This window comes from Rhea americana, unplaced genomic scaffold, assembly GCF_003343005.1.
Source record: "Rhea americana isolate MKP2758 unplaced genomic scaffold, rheAme1 scaffold_67, whole genome shotgun sequence".
Lineage (NCBI taxonomy): Eukaryota > Metazoa > Chordata > Aves > Rheiformes > Rheidae > Rhea > Rhea americana.
The window spans coordinates 174,910-195,355 of record NW_028186834.1 but is presented as its reverse complement, the minus strand read 5'-3'; the positions used below and the strand labels follow the sequence as shown (position 1 = coordinate 195,355).

Below are 20,446 nucleotides of genomic sequence, written 5' to 3'. Positions count from 1 at the left end.
CATATAACATGATCAGGGTTTCTGAGAAGTAACATGATTTCCAGCTTTRTAATAGTTTTATCAGGATTTATCAAGATAAATGAAGGATTCTAGTGGCTGCTAAATCCCCAGTTCCAGGATAATTGCAGCTTTCTTGCACTTGAAACTTTTCTTGCTTCATTTATCCTCTGTTGCTCTTAAGAGCTTTACTATGCCTCTGGGGGAAAAGGGCACTACAGCAATTCTTTTCCACCTTTGCAACCTTAAAATAGCTCAACCAGTGCTATTTTCCTTACTCAACTTCCTGCTCTTTATGAAGGAATTGAAAACTTCATGTCTTCCCAGCCTTGCTAAGATAGAGCTTAAAGGAATGTTTGTGTTTAGCAAGCTTCTTCACTCAAGTAGACAAAAATTAACTGAGAATAAGTGGTTAGGCACTGGTTCCTATTGTCTTCCAAAGTAGTATCAGTGAAAGCAGAATTGATTTAGGTATCTTGCATGAAGCATTGTGGCCTACTTCTCCAGGCTATGTCCTGCTGCAGGCATTTCCTTCATTTCAGGACTGACAAAATTGCCCRTGTAGAGGGAATTCTCCTCTGACCTTATCCTGTGCTTTTCTCACCTAGCAAGGTTACTGTGGGATGGAGCCTAATGGCTGCTACTCATTCCTTCAGTGACTTGGTATGAGGAAGCTTAGCGTAGATTTTGTAATAATGGTAATCTCCTGTTCTCCAAATAGCTATATACTGAGGAGACATTCAGTCTAACAGTGCATATACTAAAGATCTCACTGAACGTAGTTGCCACCCAGGCAGCTCTTCAGGGCATAATGTTCAGAGCAATCTCTAGCAAAGGCAAATCTGTGACACTTCTTAATGGTGCTGTCTCTAGTTACTGCATTGAAGTGACTTACGGCTCTAGTCACCTGAGTTTGCATGAGTATTAGCATTTTATTCTGATGGTAAATGTGCTTTTTTAAAGGAGACTCTGGATAATGCCCAAGTACTATGTTTTCGTTTGCGTCATGGGGCAGCATGACACTTCATTCCTTCTTAATTAAACCATACTGAGAGAAGCACTGCAGGGACACCCCAATATATTCGTATAGTTCTGTGTGATTAGCCTACAGGAGTAAACTAGAGCTAGCCTGAAGYGAAACAAGATGAAGTGCAGGTAAGTTGGCTGTTGGATCACTGAATCCTACATACTCTTTAGATCTGTTCCTAATCCGCTGCTGTACATACTGGTGTAGGCATGACCCATAGGTCATGGAGGTGGGTCCTCCTTCTGTGTAGTTAGTGCCTTTATTGGAGAAATGAGTATGGTTTTTATTTCTAGATGATCTGTTTTAAARTAATAGGTTCTTTTGAAGATAATGAGTTTCTAGGACTCAAGTGGACAAGTTAACTGCTATTGTATTTTAAATATGTGGGGAGGCAGTGAAGGGAGCTGTTGRTGAAGTAATCACCAGTTGAAGAAAGCAGTACCAGTGAAGTAATCAGTTGATAGGTTTCATGACTCCAGCGTAGCTATTGTGGGCAGACAGATGAGAAGTAAGGGCTAAAAAAAATACTGTTGCCATGTCTATCATTTAGCAGATACGATTCCTTTTCTACATTGTGTGTATTCATATATACATTTATGAATTTCAAACCTCAGTACATAAGCTATATCAAAAGTAGACGGTTTTATAAATAATATGAAAACTCAGTAATCAAACATCCTTCTTTTGGTCGTAAAGAGACTGTGTAGACACTTGCAATTACMTATCACACTGACAGCTCACTGAAAAACTTCCTACTGATATTCCTTCATCTTGTCTTTAGAGAAGTTTCTTATTTCCTATGTATGTGTACTCATATGTAAGAAAAATGCTTACTCCAACATCAGATGACCTAAATGACAATACAAGTTTCCTGGAATCTTAGGCTGATTTTAGAATTTATCAATGATTTAACTTCCCAGAGATGGAAAGGTAAGATACCTTTCTGTCTACCCATCCTTGAGCTTTTTCAGAAACTGTAGTAAAGCTATAGAGCCAAAGTTACAGTTGCCTGCTGTAACTGGTCATGGAAGATCAATTCCTTGAATATCCCCAGTACTAYCTCCAAGTTATCTCTGCATCAGAAGCTGGAGGGAAGTCTTCTATAACTAACTTCTTACCTTTTTTGGCAGTTTAGGTTTAGGATTCCTCCCTCTTGTAAAATTTAAAGACTTTTTCTATTGTTCAAGCCTCTTAGCCAGCTTTAAGAATTTGTGCAAAGGAAGACCACCCCATTCTGAGTCTTCATTGTTTTAAGCATATATATGTATWAAAAAAAAGTTTTGATATCAGATGTTTTGTTTCCTCATCCGGGATATCTTAACTACAGAGAATCTTATGACAAATTAGATCAAATTGCCAAAGGGGAAAGATGTCCATCTTCCACCTTTAGTGTGTTTACAATGGTTTGATCATGAACTCTTCTTGTTCTGGCTCTCTTCTGGGTTCCTGTTTAATTTCTTTGTTTTTCTTCATCCAAACTTTCAGCACTATCCACATTGTGGATGACAGATCCAAAATAGAAGTACTTCTATTTCACTAAGAATGTCCAAATTCTTACCTCCCTCTGAGCTACTTTCAAAAAATCCAAGTTTGCTCAAATACCGTTGCATGCGGTTGATTATGGTTCCTAAATGCTTCAATGGCAAAAACAGTTTGCAGGTACAATGTTCACCAGGTACATTAAATAAAAGTAGTCATATGTGACCTTTCATAACAACCAAGCTCATCAGGAACAACTTCACTGTTTGCTTTGCACAGCAGTCTGAATACTCTTTTAGCTTCATGGTTGAGAAAGCTGTACAGGCAAAGGCTGCGTCATTAAGGAAAGTGAATACAATCACATTAGCTAGTATCTTCCCTCTCCCCATTCCACTTCTCAGTCAAACTCAAATGAACAGCCTCACTTCCCCCTTACTTTAAATTCAAGTCCATATGCAGATGATAAACAACATAGATGAAACATGGGATGAGTCCTTTCATGCCCATAAGCAGTTCTTTGTGCAAACCAGGCAGTCCATTTTCTTCTTTACAAAATCCAGTGGGCTACTGTCTCTGCTCTCGATTCTCTTTCTCAGAGAGACTGTATTCTGGCTGCATTCCTCTTGCAGGTAATAACTCAGAAGTACAAGGGACAGGTCACGTGAACAAAGTGACCAGAATTTTGCATGTGGCTTTCAGTAGTTAACTCCATTTTAAAGACTATATATATTGGCCTGACTATGTCATGCTACTTTTGTTTTCCTATCTCCTGTTCAGCATGGAGAAAACTTGCGGGGAAGAGAATCCCATTGGCTGCTGGAAGCATGATTATAATTTTTATTTTGTTAGTGTATTTAAGGGGGGGCACTTTTCTGATTTTTTTTGTTTGTTTTTCAGAGTTCTCTAATACAAGTTAGAAAAAATACATTCACTTTAAAAACTGCTGTCATCTGAAGTCAAAACTTTCAAAGGTGATTAGTGATTTTGAGCTGCTCCATATTGAGATGTCTTAAAGAGACTTCCATTTGCTGAAAAGTCCACACCGCCAGATCATGTACATACAAACAAGAGCTGTGCCTTGAAAATCTTTATCTAATGTATTTACATGTGAGAGGCTGCAGCCCACTAAGAATATGCTCCTTATTTCCGAACAAATTATCAACTTAGCTTCGCTTCTTTTTGATGTTGCCTGTCCCGAGGTGAGCTTTTCTTTCTGAGAAGAGGTTCTGGATGATGAAGTACATGCCTGAGTCAAAACATAAAAAGGTATGAGCACAAGAGCATGAAGTCCAAAATGTCTTCATTTAGGAAGAACAGTATGAGCGTTCCTCTGGCAACCCCAAAAAGCTCCTTCCATGAACTTAAGAACAAGGCAGCACATTACAAAAATTAGGTCCTTCAGTAGATCTTGCCCAAATGTTCAAATTTGTTTTAAAGCCAGGGACAGAATGAAGGCTTGGCAGTAGTGGTAGCTTCAATGAAATACAATTTAAAAGTATTTCATCACAAACTAGGGAAAAGAAAGAGTCTATTTACACCCAGAACTTTTTTATTTTTTCCTCTCTTTGACATGRTGGGAGGAGGTATACACTTTAAAAGTCTTTATTTAGGTAGATCTTTGCATAGCAGCTGAGAGGGCTAGCACAGAGTAAGAATATGATCAAATAGAAATTGATAAAGATGACTTCCATTTAATTAATGACTGTAATGCCAAGATGATCTTTGACATTCTTGTTATATTTTGGTTTTGTATTTTTACCTCCCACACTGTCTCTTGCAAAACTAATTACTTGTTTTCAAAAGACAGGAATTCAGATGGGCTGGTGACAAACTTCCCCACAGTGAGATGTCGCAGAGAAGGTTAAAGTTTGTGAACAGAGTTGTACTGATTTTATTATTAACCTTCATAGACATCTCAGTAGTGTTAAGACCCTGCATTCTGTGAGATGAGATTCCCCTTAAGTATAAAATCACTTACCTATGAACAGCACTAGCAAGTACACTTTCAGGACATAAGGAAAGTAGATGGAGAAGGCAAATGGAAAGGGCAGCCTGATGGAGTATGTGCCAAAGGATTCAAAATAGGGCAGTGATACACAGATTGCAAATGCTGTAAAATAACATGGTAGATCTTTAGTCAAAAGGAGGGGGACAATCATCAAAAAGCTTAATGTAATTGGGAGCTTAAGTTACCCGTAAGGCACAGATAGCCCTATGATGTGCTGCATTTACTATGTCATTGGAATACATTGGAATACAGTATRTGCTGAAACTGAATGCTGCTTTTTCCTTGAGTCCAGTTTTATGGGGCTGAGGTGCTAACTGCTCTTAATACTATAATTAGCAAATATTTACTGTTCAGTACCAGGTTTAGGCACAGCTGTAGTTGCGGTGCTGTCAGCATTGGATCAGTGGGCACATTTCCTTGCTGTAAGTATGATGAGCTGTTCTAGTCTAAGTGTGGCCTAAGCTGGTAGGGTCAGCTGCAGTAGTGGTATGAAACTACTAAGATGGAGTTTTGCCAGTGCTATTAAAAAAAAGGGGGGGGGGGGCAACAATCCAGAGTACCCAAATAAGGGAAAAGGTAGAGGAAAGAAGAAAGTGACATACAGGTAAACATGACAGTACATAAACATTTGTTTATAACTCTCCTGACAACACAGGAAGAAATGTCTTTAAAATGCAGATGAAGATTGAACTGATCAAATGTTATTAAAAAAGATGAAGAAAGTGAGTAGGTGGTCCCTTTCTCACCTCCTTACCTTTAGCCAGCACGGAGAGGGGGTAGAGCAGGATGCACAAGGTGAAGTGGAGCCATGTCAGTGGTAGGTAGTATATTCCTGTCCTTGCTAGCATGTTATAAGTGTACCTGCAGCAAAAGGAAAGGGAAATGATCTCAGAGGGATTAAGCACATCTTCAAAATAAAGACATTACTGAAAAAACAGGATTTCACAGGAGGCTGGAGCTGCCTAGCTAAGAAACTACTTCAGAGCAATACTGCACTGATTTTGCTCAGGCTCTGCTTCATTTCTAAATATAGATGAATAGTTGTTTCAGAAGTGTTGTCTGTGGTGGTAGTTGAGAGTGGCAGGCTTCAGCCCAAAGACACTCTCAGCAACTGGTGCAATTTCATACTTCTCTGTCAGAAGATAGATCTCAGTTAGGGATGTTATACTTGAAAGGGGCAGGTAAAGGAGAATCTGACTGTTGCTGAAGATTAAGAAAATGTGAGTTTATAACTACTATGTAAAACATTGCTGAAGGATGTTAAGTACTGCGGTATTCACAGGTAGCACTTGCTCTTCTCTAAGGCAGCTACTTGGTATGAAGAAACAGCTACACTTCAAAATATTTTAGTGTTTTCTTTTTACTATGATGAAAACTAAGTGCCACTGTTAATAATAGCTGTTGGTGTTTAAAAAACAAAAAAAAATCCCATCAGTGTTTAACAGCTTAGGTGGAAACTTTAAAAACTGCTGGTCCAGTGAGAGAAATGACTGCAAAAAAATGTCTGCTGAATCCTTGGTCAGAAAACAGAGAAACCAAGCACCCTCCTGTTTTGCTTTTGTCTCAGTTTTTGGTGGTGATAGACCTCTAATGGTGCTCTTCAGTATAATGTGCTTTGCTTCTTCATGCTGTGAGGTGTAGGAAAATGTTTTAACTGTGTTAGAAAATGGAAAATGGAAAATTGGTTATGTGGGTCATCCCGGGAGTCCTGAAACATAGATCAGTTCCTTTGTGTGTGTGTGTGAAACTTCTACCAGTTTGTAATGGGATCTCCTCACCTGGGCAGTGATCCCCTGTGAGTTACCATATTTCACCAAGTCACTTGTGTTACTGTGACTCACTGTGGGAGTCTGGAGTGGCCAGAATTTCAGTCCCTAAAGTTGAGCTAATCCTAGCTACCTTATTTGAACTAAAAATGGTGCAGCTACTTTATGAATACTTGAGAAACTGGTTTGATCACATTTTTGGTCAATTGAAAGGTTCATTGCCCTGTTGTCTTGTTGGAGATATCAAAATAAAGATTTTTAAACCATATCCAGGGTTGTTTCTGATGGATTACATTTATCCATCAAATCAGCATTAAATAAACTTTCTGTCTTTCTCTCTTTAATTTGTTTGAGTAATTTTGCATCATTCCTGAACTGCAGAAGAAGAATTTGACAGGTTAGAAACGTATTACCTTCTTCCAAGCTTGCCTTCCAGGCTTGTCTCAGGATTGTCTCTGTTTTTTAGTTACTATTATTTCAAAAGCCTAATCTCAATACTGTACTAGAGGGAAACTCTTCCAGAGCTACTCACTCTCAGTAGACCTCCTTGGACTGTTTATAGTAATAAGCGAAAAAGATCAATTATGAAAAGCTTTGCAGAATTTGCCAATTTGCCCTCAGTATATCATTAGCCATAATCTACAGGACATTTATGTCCCTGACAAATGAGATGGGAGAGCTTGTAATACTCCACAACTATTTTTTTAAGGTGGAATAGATTCCTATGCATGTTTACAGATGGTGTCTCCTTTGAGATGCTAAGATACTGCACAGATTCTGTATAATAAACCAGATAGGATTTCTAAATCAGTGTAACTTATGTCATACACTGTTATCTGAGTTGTTTGTTTACTGCTCTAGAGCACAGGATCCTGCCTATTAAACAGCCCCTGTTATTGCTATAATGTTGCACTGTGTTGTTAAGCAATGATGGAAAATAATATGTATTGATAGTACTCTGTAGTTTATTGTTTACAGTTTTGATCTCTCTTACTCCAGCTGCACAAAACATTTTCATTTGAGACTGAGGTCTGCAAAATTAGCTTTACAAAATTCAAAAAGAAATGGGGTAAAGGGATAATCCATATAATTAATATAAGTAATATAGTAATACATGTAGTCCTGGGACTCTGAAGCTAACTTAAAATCTAATTACTTATACCAGTCATTTTGCTTTTTCAGATCTCTTTTTATAACGTCCATTTTCTCTGGTGCCTAAACCCATATCCTCACTCAGTCCCCACAGCAATGTATTCAGAATGATAGAAAGTGCATAATACATACAGAAATTTGCTGTCATACAGAGACTGGCAAGAGGGCATGGTCGTTTTTTAAACGCTTCTTAATCCTGTATGTTTTTTTCTCCTTAAGTTAACAGGTAAAGATCCAGGCTTAAGTAACATTTGAGAAATAACTGTCTGCAGATATCAATGCAAAAATCAGTAAGGTGGGATTTTCGCACTCATATGTTTCCCTGATTCTCCAGGCCCAGAGCAGCCTGAGTAGCCTTCCATCATATGTAACTTTTATGATGAAAACTGTTAATTCTATTACTATCCCTTTAGCCTCATGTGAGTTTTCCCTGTGGTGCAATATATGCCATACTAAACTAAAGTCCTGACTCTCTGCAGCAGGAGCTCTTAGCTGTTTGAAAAGTATGGTATAATTAATGCATAGTAATTTATCTGTCATAGTGAAAAGTTCTTCAGCTGCTGCCTTACTGTGCTGTGGTTCTGGGATCTAAATGAGTTGTTAAAAAAATGCTCTTAAAGCAATAGGATTGTAAGTCAATTTAGTGAAATGCCATGCCCTGGGAAATAGATGTGATTTTCCTCTAAATTTATATTAGAAAGGTCAAATCCTTTGAATTAGAAATGTTAATGCAGTGATTTACTTCTGTAATGTACTAGCTGGGTTTCACTCAGCTTCTCAGAAACACCACTTGTATAAGTTGATAAGTGTATTTTATCATGTCGAGCTTTTATTTGCAATTGACAATACACTTTTCTACCAATTTCAAAACAATGAAATGAAGAGCCTGCAGCACAGTGGATGGGTCGTGCTTGCTTGAATCACCTGCTCTCCTCTCATGGTTTCCCCTTTGACCTCTTACCTGATCACATCTAGTAAATTCCAGAGGAAAAATAAAACACACACAACGTATTTCCCTTGAACTTCTTCCTGACTGTTGATGACGACAAATAAAACAATTATTCTCTCAGTGATCTGAAAAGAAAAAAGCATCGTGAATTCAGATAGCATATTGTAAAGCTCTCATTTCTATGTCATTTTGGCAAAATAGGAGGTCATGGGTGAATGTAGTTTGTGTTACGCAAGCTCCAGTGGATTTTTCGCTTCTTGGTCTGCTCTTGCTTAAGACCCTGCAATCATCCAGGTTAAGGAATTGGAAACTTCATTGCAGCTTCTGGTAGGAGTGGTGAAGGGGGTGACTTGGGCTATCAGTACAGGAAAGCTGTCAATGAGGCTGCTGCAGCATCTGGAGCTATAATTACATCATGATAACATTTTTCTAGTTGTCAGACCTAAGCCTATCCAACAGTTTTGCCTTTACAAATGACAACATAGGAGAAAAAATTAAGGTAGCAGCATCTCCAGCTTTTTTTTTAAAAACAAAAAAAAAAAAAAGGAGTTCAAGAATTTAAAAATAAGTGTCTTTCACAGTTTTCCTGAACAAGCTTAGTGTCAGTATCCATGCCATGTTCTCCTCTGTGGGACCTGAAAATGAATGCATCTGCAGTGTTGAGAACTGTCTGCAGCCTCCTGTGAAACCCTTGCAAATCTCTACTGGCTTGCTCTGATTTACGTTCTATTTGAAAGTGTAAAAGGAGAAAAAATGCGTATGTTCAGCTGGTGTGACTCATAACTTCATTGAGCTTTATACCAACTGACTCACAGAGCCAAGTCTTCTATTAAGTACCTTAGGGTTGAGTAATTTTATGGGTAAGATGTCAAGCCAGTGTAAAGTCATCAAATGAAAATCAAGTAGCAAGGTGATTTTTGTGTGTGCATTCATTCGTCTCTACTGGTTTCCCCCTCCTCCTCACTCTTGTCTTAAACCAAAAATGAAATTGGCTTCTTAACAAGTTTATGTAGTAGTTTTGCTACGTAATGTTTACCAGTTCTTGTGTGGAACAGTTTGGCTACAGCCTTTTTCTTTCTTTTTTTTTCTTTTGAAAACCACATCTGTCAGATAAAGCAAATGCAAAAATGTACAGCTGTCACTTTACTATGCAGCAAAACTACATGAGAGCAATTTTTCATATAGAAWCAGATCTCTCCTCCCCTAGAGATCTGGTTCCTCATCTTTAACAGCACTGAGAGGCCACAGCAGATTAAAAAAAAAAAAAAAGTTTTATCTCCTTGTAGCCTGCCCTGACTGTAATTTTTTGCAGTAAATCCTGTATGTCCCTAGCTCAGGAAGTGATTTCTAAGAAGGTAGGATGTCAAGAGACTGAGAAATGGAGGCGGGACACAATTCCTCTCTGTGCATAGTTGTAGGGGAACGTGGGGGAACTGCAACTGCTGCTGCTGGATCTGAAACTAGATGCAATGGAGATGGGAGAAGCAAGGTGGAACAGTTGTTGCATGAGGGAAATCAAAACAAAAATGAACAGGAGCCCAGCCCTGAAAAGGTTTGTGTGCTGGAATGCAAGGAGTAAGGGGGGATAATAAATAGAACAGAATCCGGGTTAAAATCATTTTGATGAAGGATGGCAGGAGAGAGCTACCTGATTGGTGGGGGCAGCTTGTTACAGACCCTAAAATCAGATTAGGATGTGGAGAGAACATAATGGTGCTAATGTGATGTATGTTTCAGGGAATTATCTCACCTGGAGACAAAAGGTTTGTAATAAATAAGAAAAGGTCCAATTTCCAAAGTTATTCACACCTTAAAAGATGATGCTAGGAGGCAAAGAGCTCAGGAATAGTATGGGCTGAGTGATCTGGCCTTGATAGAGTTTCAGTCAGGAGGGTGAGCAGTAGACGGGTAGCTAACGTTCMCAGTTTCAGAAGAACAAGCATTGACCAAGGATGTGGAATTGCTACCACCATGCACAGTGCACTCTCACAGTCTGGAAGTGGGGAGAGGCTTTCAAACTCTTTTTTGAGTGGGGAACAGACACACAACAGGCTGCAAATGTGGCCTGGCTGGGACTGAGAAGATTTCCAGACACTGAGGAACTCGTGTGACAAGAGGAGTAATGTGGGCAGTCAGATTTATGAGTTACAAATGATGGGAGTAAGTAATCAGATTGGGCAAACCAGGTTTAAGTCTAAATGATCACAAAGCAGGTCCCACATAGGTCTGCTGCTGCCTAAGCAGCAGCCTAGGGCAGCAAGCGGTGGGATGCATCAGAGCCTGCTGAATGGAGAACCACCATTGGCCTTGCTTTGAAGCGAAGCTGCAGGGCAGCATGTGAGGCTCGTTGCTCTGCGTGGAGGGACAACCGTGGTGCCTTCCTGTGAAAGGATTTTGCTGTCATACCTCTTTCTTGTATAAACTGGAAGGTTGCCTGCTGCCTCCCCTTGTTCCTCTTCAAAACACTATGCTATTTCTTTTTATAGCACTCACACCTTTAGGTAGCTCACACAAATGAGAGGAAGAGGTGAGGGCAAGTTGGATGGTGGAAACCTGTGAAGCAAGGGACAAGGCAGGGTGCTACTTGGAGGAGGCTAGTAAATGTTCCCTGCAACTGTGCTGCTATACCCTCCCCAAATACACATATATATGGGCAAATATATATACACATACAATACGTATGCATGTATGTATATGTGTGTATATATAGAAAACATGTTACTGCTAAACCACAACTCATTTCTTTCTTAATTTTTAGCTTACATGAATGAAAATACGTTATTCTCTGCCACAAACTCTTGCTTAAAAAAAAAAAGGAAAAAAAAAGCAAAACCAGAAGTCCTGTGCTTTCATGCTCATAAAAAGGAAGTGTTGGCTTACACCTCACAAAGCATAAATGCAATGGTTTCATTTTTCATTCCTTATTGTCCTTTGTTTTAAAATCAAACTGGAATTTCCTTCATCTCCCATCTCTGGTCTCTTGCAGGATTCAGAAAGTGCTGTATGTTGGCATAAACTTCCACAGTGTGTTTAGGCCATTTGAACCAATTAAGAGAAAAAAACCAAATCAGATTAGCTAAGGTTAGAGCAGAAGTAGGCAGCACATTCACATCCATTTTTTTACTAAGCCTGATTGCCAGTAGTATAACTCTTGGTACCTGAAACACAGACCTCCCCCTCAAACAGCTCTCAAATCAAGTGAGTGTTTAGAAAAAAGATTAGAAAAGTGCTAGTGATTAAGTGGAATAAGTTAGGAATTAGTGATTTTGGCATGAAGCCGTAATGCATTGGTTTGGCCTGGTAAATCCAGTTGTGTTTGCACATGGGGCACAAAACTATGCTTTGTTCATAAAAACTTGAAGGGTGAAGTCTTTACTAGACCTTCCCTTCCCACTCGCTCGCTGAGATACCAGCGYCACCAGCCTTTACAGCCTGACCAGGCAACTAAATCCCACTATCTCTTGTTTTGCAGCCATGCATGATGGGCTCTCCCTCTTGGATGCCCATGTGGCCCTTCGCTGCAGGGCTGGAGCCTCCCCTTGTGCCTGCCCAGAGCCCCTCTTGGCCTCCCTTCCCCCAGAGCACCCACCGCACAGGAGTCATTTCTCTATAGCAGCATGGTCTGGCCCTGGCCTGCCCAGCCCTGCTTAAATATCCAGTGCCCTGAGACACTTCCTTGACAAGGCCAGTCCTGATCCGCTTTTTTGGAGGGAACGTGTCTAAGCTTACTTTTCCATTATCTGTAAACTCAAGTGCTTTCTTGAGTTTACCTCTGTGCTACGACAAATGAGATTTTCCGCAGAAATTCTTCATCCAAACTCTGCTTAAAGCTTGTCTCTGCTATAATACCTACAAAATACTCAGCCATCATGAGGTACATCCACATCCATCCTTTTATATTCAAGGTAATGCCAGCACTGCCCACATGCTTCCTTGGCATTGCTGCAGCCACCTCTTCTCTCACTCTAGAGACAGACACTGAAATAAACTTAACTGCAGGTGTGCTTGTGTGCGCATGGCAGAGGGTCACTTTCAAGGATATATTTTTGGTTTAGAGTCCGGTTCAGGCAGCCACTGCCACATTATTGAAGTTTTACCATTGCTGTGATCACCTGCAATAGACCAGTAGGCATGACCTCTGCCAGGATTGACTTTGCATTAATGACTTAATGACTGCCTTAGACTTAGCAGGCTGCTTATCTCTCCAAGAGATGACATGAAATTTGTTATACAGTATGTTAGATTGGATGCTATTATTTTTTCTTTTCTTTTTTTCTTTTTTTTTTTTTTCCTAGCTCAGCATAAGAGCATGTAGATTCAGACAGGGGAAAAGAAACAGTCAATTRCATTTTGACGAATTTGATGTCATACTTTGTGAGCAGCGCTAAGAATAGAGATATGTATTAGTCAATCAATTTCTGATGGAGAATTCAAAAGAGGAACATCTTCGCCCGTTTAATATGTCATTTGACAAAAATGGGTTATCCAGAAAACTAAAAACACAACTAACTTCTTTTAGTCTTCTACCTTCTGACTGCTGAGAGCAATACGAGTTTCACCAGTATTCAAATACTAAGGATTGGAAGTTCGAAGTTACATTCAGCTCAACAATTTTATTTTTTCCAATGTATTAAGAAAAATACCAAAACCAGAGTTTAACTCCAACAGGAAATAAGAATGTGCTAGGGAAAATGTCAGCCAATCATCTTGGGTTTTGTGATACCTAGACCATTTTCTGCCAACAATTGAAAGTGTGCACCAAAAACCCTTTAAAATGTCAGAAGCTCTGGGTGTTTCCACAAGTTGAGCATATCTGCATGAGTGTGGGCAGAGACCCTTACAGAAAGAGTATGAGAATGCTCTTTTTTTTCCCCCTCCCAGTATTAATTGCTCTTCTGCCCCTTAATTTTTCTCTCTTACTATCGAGTAATTCTCTTCGGTCCACACTCCATGGCCTCCAGCAAACCCTGTTTACTGTCTAATAATTCAAGAGACTTGAAATGTTGGTAATTTTCTCACTGCGATTTCTTTGCCACTCAACAAGAATATGTCTCACACAAGTCTAAAACTAAAGATGTACAGATCAGTGAAGGAATAGCATGGCAAAGAACCATCTATGATGGTTAGGGTCTGAGCGCATTGCCATCTCACTGCAATGTGCTGGCTAAGGAGGTCACATCTCCAACTACTCATCCTGTTGCTGCATGCAGGACACCAGCTCCTCCAGAGGACTCCCAGATGAGCATTCACTGGGCACTCCAGGGTTTTGGTCAGGGCCAGCCAGGCTAGCTGAAAAGGTCTATAGGGCAGCTATTTCCCAACATAGCCCTGTGGTGTGGTGTTAGTCTCCGGAGCTAGCAAACCTAAAGCTGGACCAAGCCTCTTTCTGAGGAAGTGAGGTGGTCCGTCCAGACTAGCATGGGCTTGTCCCGAAGGATGGTTGTGGTCAAAATGTGTAGGTCATAGAAGGAAGAGCCTCAAGAAGGTGACTTACCTGCAGAAAACGAGGTAAGAGACGACTTTTATCAATGCCAGCAAGGATGTGTAGGATCTCCAGTAGAGATAACAGCTGGCAAAGGCGCATCACAAGTCCTATGGAATAAAACGTGTCGGCCAACGAATCTACAGCCAAAGGGAAGAGGAAAATTAGACCTTAGTTATACAGAAAAATCCAGACCAGCTACTGAGTTTACTCTTGGCCCAAGGCCATTGAAGATGATGAGAAATCAAGTTCATATGGTACTAATTCTTGGGGTTTCAGAGGAAAAGATATGGGAAGGGAGGAGGGAAGATGGAACTTTAACTGAAAAGCTGCAATGGCTGAGATTTTCCTTCGGTGTTTTGCCTTTAAAAACTAGGGTATGTCTATTATTTTCCTGTATCCAAAAGTATGGCAGCCTGTTGCCTGCTGTGTGGGGAGGTGTGCAGTCCACTGCCTTCTGCTCTGAAGTGTAGAGAGAAGAAGCTGAGGAGAGACTGGAATTCCATATATCTGATCCAGGGACAAACTCTGTGCAGGATGTTTTGGTTTATGAATATCCCTTAGTACAGAGAAGTTGTTGCAGTTTCTGCCTATATCTCTGCCCATGACGCTTCACAAAACAAGCAGACCAGAAAGTATCACAGAATGGTTCAGGTTGGAAGTGACCTCTGAAGATCATCTAGTCCAACCCTCCTGCTCAAGCAGGGTCACCTAGAGCATGTTAGACAGGGTTGGATCCAGGTGGGCCTTGAATATCTCCAGAGAAGGAGACTCCACAACCTCTCTGGGCAACCTGTGCCAGTGCTCTGTCACTCTCACAGGGAAGAAATTCCCCCTCACGCTCAGGCAGAACTTCGTGTGGTTCAGTCTGTGCCCATTGCCTCTTGTCAATTGGCATCACTGAAAAGAGTGTGGCCTCATCCCCTTGAGTTATTCCTCCCTAAGCGCAGGACCCTGCAGTTGCCCTTATTGAACCTCATGAGGTTTCTCTCTGCCCAGCTCTCCAGCCTGTCCAGGTGTCTCCAAAAAGTAGATATCTTATGCACTTACAGCTGCTCACTGTCTATAAATTACTTTAAATTTCAAATCAGTAATTTTCTGTTTTTGTACCTTAACTCCTTGGCAACTAAAAGAGAAACTTACTGTAATGCTTTGGGAGATAAAATGCTGTGTGCAGTAACCACAAAGATAATCCATCCTAGTGGCTTCAATGAGAGTTATATGTACAATAATGATTGGACCTAGTCACATTTAGGTCTGTGTCTAAGTCAAATGTTATGGGCTCATTAGCCAAAAAAAGAACTTGATTCTTGATGTAGTACAGCCAGAACACAGGTATCAGTAATTTGTTTATCTTTTTTAACATTCATCTGCACTGGAAGAAGTAGTATTTTGTCACTCCTATTGAAATTGTAGACATCTCCACCCACTATTGAACATAAACCTGTTCAGCATCCTAAGTTTATTATTTCTAAATTGATGTTTCCATATATCATTGCCTCTTGAAATATTTAAGTAAATTGCAGAAGGAACCCTACCTTTGCCAAAYGACATGAACCTGATGATCATATTGGTAAATATCCAGGAATGTCCACAGAACTGCATTAAGTCATACACAAAGAGGTAAGTGTTCATGGTAGAGCTGTGGAGGTGAAAATAGTAAAGCAAACTGTATTCATGACAACATTCAAACTCTTTGTTCTTTACAAATGACATCCTCTTTGAACAGCACTGAACAGCTCAATGACCACTATGTTGATAGTCACAGAAGAGTACTTCTACTTTTCAGCAGAGCAAGTGCTCTGTATCTCAGCACAGACACAGACAGACGCTTGCTTCCCCTGTGGCCAGCTTTGGGGAGCCCCGATGTGCACCCTGGTATCCCTGCAGAAGTCCAGGGACCTACAGCACTTGCCAGGGACTCTGGCCTCCAGCCTCTCCTGCTCCCAGGTGAAGGTGATCTTCTTCTGGCCAGAAGACATACTTAAAGCTCACATTTAATGCAGTGTGAAGTGCAATGCGTGTAATTCACAGTGCTGCAGGCAGACAACACAAGTAGAAATATTTATAAAAAAGTAGGTGAGCAAATGGAAAGGAAAGCCACAGTCAATCTATACTGAATGCAATCTGGAAGGTATCTGTCTTTTCTGAGTTTAACTTCCTTGCTCTACAAGTTTTCTTGGTGTATATTACCAACTTTGTCTTCCTGCACACCTTATGTTTCAAGTTACATTTAATGAGAGGGAATCTTCTCCTATTGGAGCAGAGTAATTTTTACAGCTATTCTAACCTAATTTTTATAGCTATTCCAAATTTTTGCAGAAGCCCATAGAGTCTGGAAATCTTACTTTCCCTCTTCTAGAAAGATATTTTCTTCTGACTTATTCCAGAGAGAGGTTGGCCTCTCATGCAGATAAAATAAACAATATCTACCTTCTTTGGAAATGCCTTTGTAAGTTTTGGACTAGAATTCATCTCCTGTATGAATATACTTATAATTAACTAGTTAATTTCCCTTTACAATGACAGGAAATCCTTTCTTTTGCCCCTTAATCCAACGTTTACATGTTGTGTGATGCATCTCTACCGTCAAACTTCATACATCATTTGTATCTGCATATTAACAATGAATGTATTTGTCTAGAAATATAGGTTCATTCATCTCATTTAGATATTTCAAGACAAATACATTCATTGTTAATATGCAGATTCTTTCCCAATATTGGACAAAACCCGTAAACATCATTAACATACATAACTGGCAAACTGATCTAGATCAACTGATCTTCTAAATCTTTTTCTAAGTGTCTAGGTATATCATAGAAAATGTTTTTCTTTCTCTCTTTCTATTAAGCAGGATATCTGCTCTTCACATCATTACTTCTACAAGCCCAGAAAGATTTGATGGCATAATTTATGTCCTAACAGATATCAGTGACTTTGGTTACTATGAAAATAAGACACACGAGGATCCAGCAAGGGAATGTATCGAATATACTTGTATGATTCAACTTAATTGGACTGAAGTCCTGTAGGGTCTGTAAAAATTGTCTAGGAATTCTATCTGCTTTCATACTGAACATAATTTATTCTCTCTCTCTGTCTAGGAGAAAAACACTGCTTTTCTTTTCTGTAATGGCAAAAAATTAAGACCTGATTTCTGATTTCAAATGCAGCCTTATTACTAGAGTTCTGTAAAGTATAGAGTATTTATAAGAACAGCTGTAAAACTCTTGAGATGCTGCAGTCAAACTGGTCCCCTCAGTCTGATATTGCCCTGTGGACTTTGCACTTGATGCAAGCCCAGCATATGATTTCTCTCATTCTGAAGTATAATTTGCAACATCTGTCTCTCATCTTTAGAAACTGTCTTTCAAAAATTAGGGCTTATTTCTGAACCCTTCCTCCATCTGCTAGCTAGAAAATTGTGTTCTTAACAATTCTTTAACTGTGTAATCTTGGCTAAACAGAGCTTAATTTAGAGGACTTTTGTAAAGTCCTTTTTGTAAACATGGCTTCATGCTAGTGTTTAGGCAATATGGATGCCATTTTATGTCAAAATTCATGATCAGACCTCGTGAACAGCAGGTCTCCCTCACTTGGTGATGCTCTTGACATATGAGGGACTGGCACTCACATGAGTTTCATCCTGCTTTGCTAGTCCAAGTACAGAAGGTACTTAACCAGTGAGATCTTTAATGGAAGTGGAGAAATCTACAGAAAATGCATGGGGATTTAAATGTGATCAAAGGAAACTGAAATACAATTGTTTTCTAAGGCCTTTTCTATTCACTGGAAGCTGAGGCTGATCCCTCCTGGGGAACCAGAAGCAGTCTGAGGTCAACCTGTTGCACTGTACTGACAGTTTTGTGTCCCAAAACCAAACTTCAGCCATGTGTTTCTATTTAAAAGGTCACTGGCTAAAGGGATTGGACTTTAATTAGACTTCCAGCATTTCATGGTTCACATCAGGCATCAGTCTACATTTATCTTGCGCCTCTATTTCTGCAGCACCCTGATGGGCAAAATACCAAATAGATCAATCAGATGCCTGCAGAGAGATACCTGAGTACTGGCTCACTATATGAACATCACTTGTCCTATCCAGTGTCCTGGTTCCCAAAAGGAATTTGCTGCTGTCTTTGCTCCTTCTGCTTTAATGCTCCAAAGCAGTTTTTAATCTCTCTCAAATTGAAGGTGCTGTGGGGACACTGCACACTTCTGTACACCATACGAACAGATGTTGGAGGAAAGACACAGACATGGGTCATTGTTTTAGTTGTCATTTCCACCTTACTTATTATCGCTGATTTGCAGAGAACACACTGAAACATTAGATATCAAGCTTGCTTGGTGGAAATACTTCACTTTATCTACTCTCTCTGGGCTGGAAACCGGGAGAGTTATGTAAAACATCAGATCACTCAAACTTAGTATATACAGCAGCATGGTCGCAACCATCCTCTGTTCCCTCTGTTCACTGGCAGAGGTCTTAACAGTCATACAGCTTTAGTTTAGAAAGTCTAATGTGTTTTTAGTAGCAGAAAAATTACAGAAAAATAGGATTTTTTTTTTTGTTTTGAGGGGCTTTTGTTGTTTTTGGAGAGGGTTTTTTAGTCATTGTCGGTGTTAGGGTGTTTAAGGCATCTCTGCAGCACTCTGCTCTGAGGCGAGCACAGAGATGGTTGCCTTTGGTGCCTGCGGAGTGGTCACGGCTAAGCAAAGAGCAGGGCCAGGGTGGTCACGGAGGAACTGGGTCTGGACTAGGGAGGCTCCCTTGCCCACTGCTGCAGCTGCCGCCTTCCTGTGAGTGCACAGTGGCCGCAGCGAGAAACGCATGAGGAAGCAATCCCTGGCTGAAACCAGAGAGTAATGTTCCCTTTTTTCTTCTCCTTCTGTAGGAAAGATCAGCTAGAAAAAACCTTCTGCTGACACGATTTCCTTTTAAGTCACATTGGTCTGAACTTCAGTCCCTTCCCCCTCTAGCCTTCGTTAAAATTGTTAAAGCTCAGGAAAGAGAGCGCTACAAAGAAATAGCATAAAAGACACATTTTTCTCCTATAAGCACAACCCTCCCTGCTTTATTTCCCCTTTCTTTTTGCATTTGAACAGTCCAGGTCACCTTTGCTCGAGAGATATTACCTGTTGCAGGGGTCAGATCACTGCTGTTGCTCCTGATCTTTCTTTCTCTCTCTTTCGCAGCTGCAGCAGCTGTTTGTTAGAAACACCCCTCCTCTTTCCTCTTCCCCCACCCCACGACGTCACCGTGTATAGCACTAAGCAGGAACAGCACAGCACTTCCCGAGAAAAGTGTCTAACCCAAAATATCTCCACCCATTTTGCCCTGCTCCTGCCCCAGCTGAACAGGACGTTGCCGTGGCAGGAGCCAGCTGGGGTGGAGGAGGCAGCACTCGCAGCACCAGCGTTTCCAAGCCTTGCTGCGGCTGCTCCTGCGGGCTGGGTGCCCACCGCTTGCCGGGATCAACCTCCCAGCATTCCCTGGGCGAGCGGTGGTGTTCTCCAAAATGAACAGCCTCYGTGCACCCCGAGCCTGCTCTGCTGTGAGAAACAAAGCGGCGCAGGTGGGAATGATCAGCACTCTCCAAGGTGCACTCCTGGTCTGAACAAAAATGCTATCAGGAACACATCCACTTCAGTGGCAATATATAGCTGCAACAGAAACAAGGCACAAGGCTCATAACTCTACTGTTACCTGGAAATTTGAATTCCTCTGGAGGTGTAGAGTGTAATTCAGCCAGTGAGTAGTGGGCTTGTCTAATCAGACRCTAGCCCTTCGGATCTGGTTTTCACAGAACTGTTGAGGCTGGAAGGGACCTCTGGAGATCACCTTGTCCAGCCCGCCCTCCTCAAGCAGTGTCACTTACAGCACATTGCCCAAGACCATGTCCAAACAGCTCCTGAATACCTCCGAGAATGGAGACTCCAAAGCCTCTCTTGGAAACCARTGCCAGTGCTCAGTCACCCTCACGGGAAAAAAGCTTTTCCTCATGTTCAGCTGGGACTTCCTCTCTTTCRCCCTGTGCCCATTGCCTCTTGTMCTTTGCTGGGCACCACTGAAAAGAGTCCAGCTCCTTTCTCTCTACACCCTCCCTTCAGRCACTTATACACATTGATAAGATCCCAAATCAGTCTTATCTTCTCCAGGATGGACAGGCCCACCTCTCTCTGCCTCTCCTTGTGTTGCAGATGCTCCAGTCTTTCATCATCTTAGTAGCCTTTCATTGGACTCTTTCCAGTAGCTACTTGTCTCGCTTGTACTGGGAAGCCCAGAGCTGAACAACTACTTCAAATGAGGCCTCATCAGGGCTGAGTAGAGGTGGCAATCTGCTGGCAACATCCTTCCTAATGCACTCCACCGTGAGGTATTTTTCATGGGAAAGTCTTTCTGTGAAATCTGTTTTTTTTCTTCTGTGTATAACCTGCGGCTGAAAATGCGTATGAGGTCTCTTTGGATCTGCATTTTTTTTTGCCTGGTGTGATGACCTAAGGCTTCAAGAAAGAAAGATTTGTAACAAGAAATAACAGCTAGACCAAATCCTACAGCTGGGAGAAATAGGAATGCTTC

At 40.8% G+C, this 20,446-nt stretch overlaps 1 protein-coding gene across 1 annotated transcript; it reads right to left on the bottom strand.

Moving 5' to 3' along the window:
• Positions 1–1,689: 1,689 nt before the first annotated feature.
• On the bottom strand, positions 1,690–19,092 carry HACD4 (3-hydroxyacyl-CoA dehydratase 4). Its single transcript, XM_085320970.1, has 7 exons — positions 19,003–19,092; positions 15,399–15,502; positions 13,873–14,000; positions 8,391–8,503; positions 5,266–5,372; positions 4,482–4,613; positions 1,690–3,749 (listed from the first exon to the last, which is right to left on the bottom strand). Exons 2-7 carry the CDS (start codon positions 15,493–15,495, stop codon positions 3,667–3,669), a joined length of 660 nt encoding a protein of 219 aa, XP_085177096.1. The 5' UTR covers positions 15,496–15,502; positions 19,003–19,092; the 3' UTR covers positions 1,690–3,666.
• Positions 19,093–20,446: the final 1,354 nt, after the last annotated feature.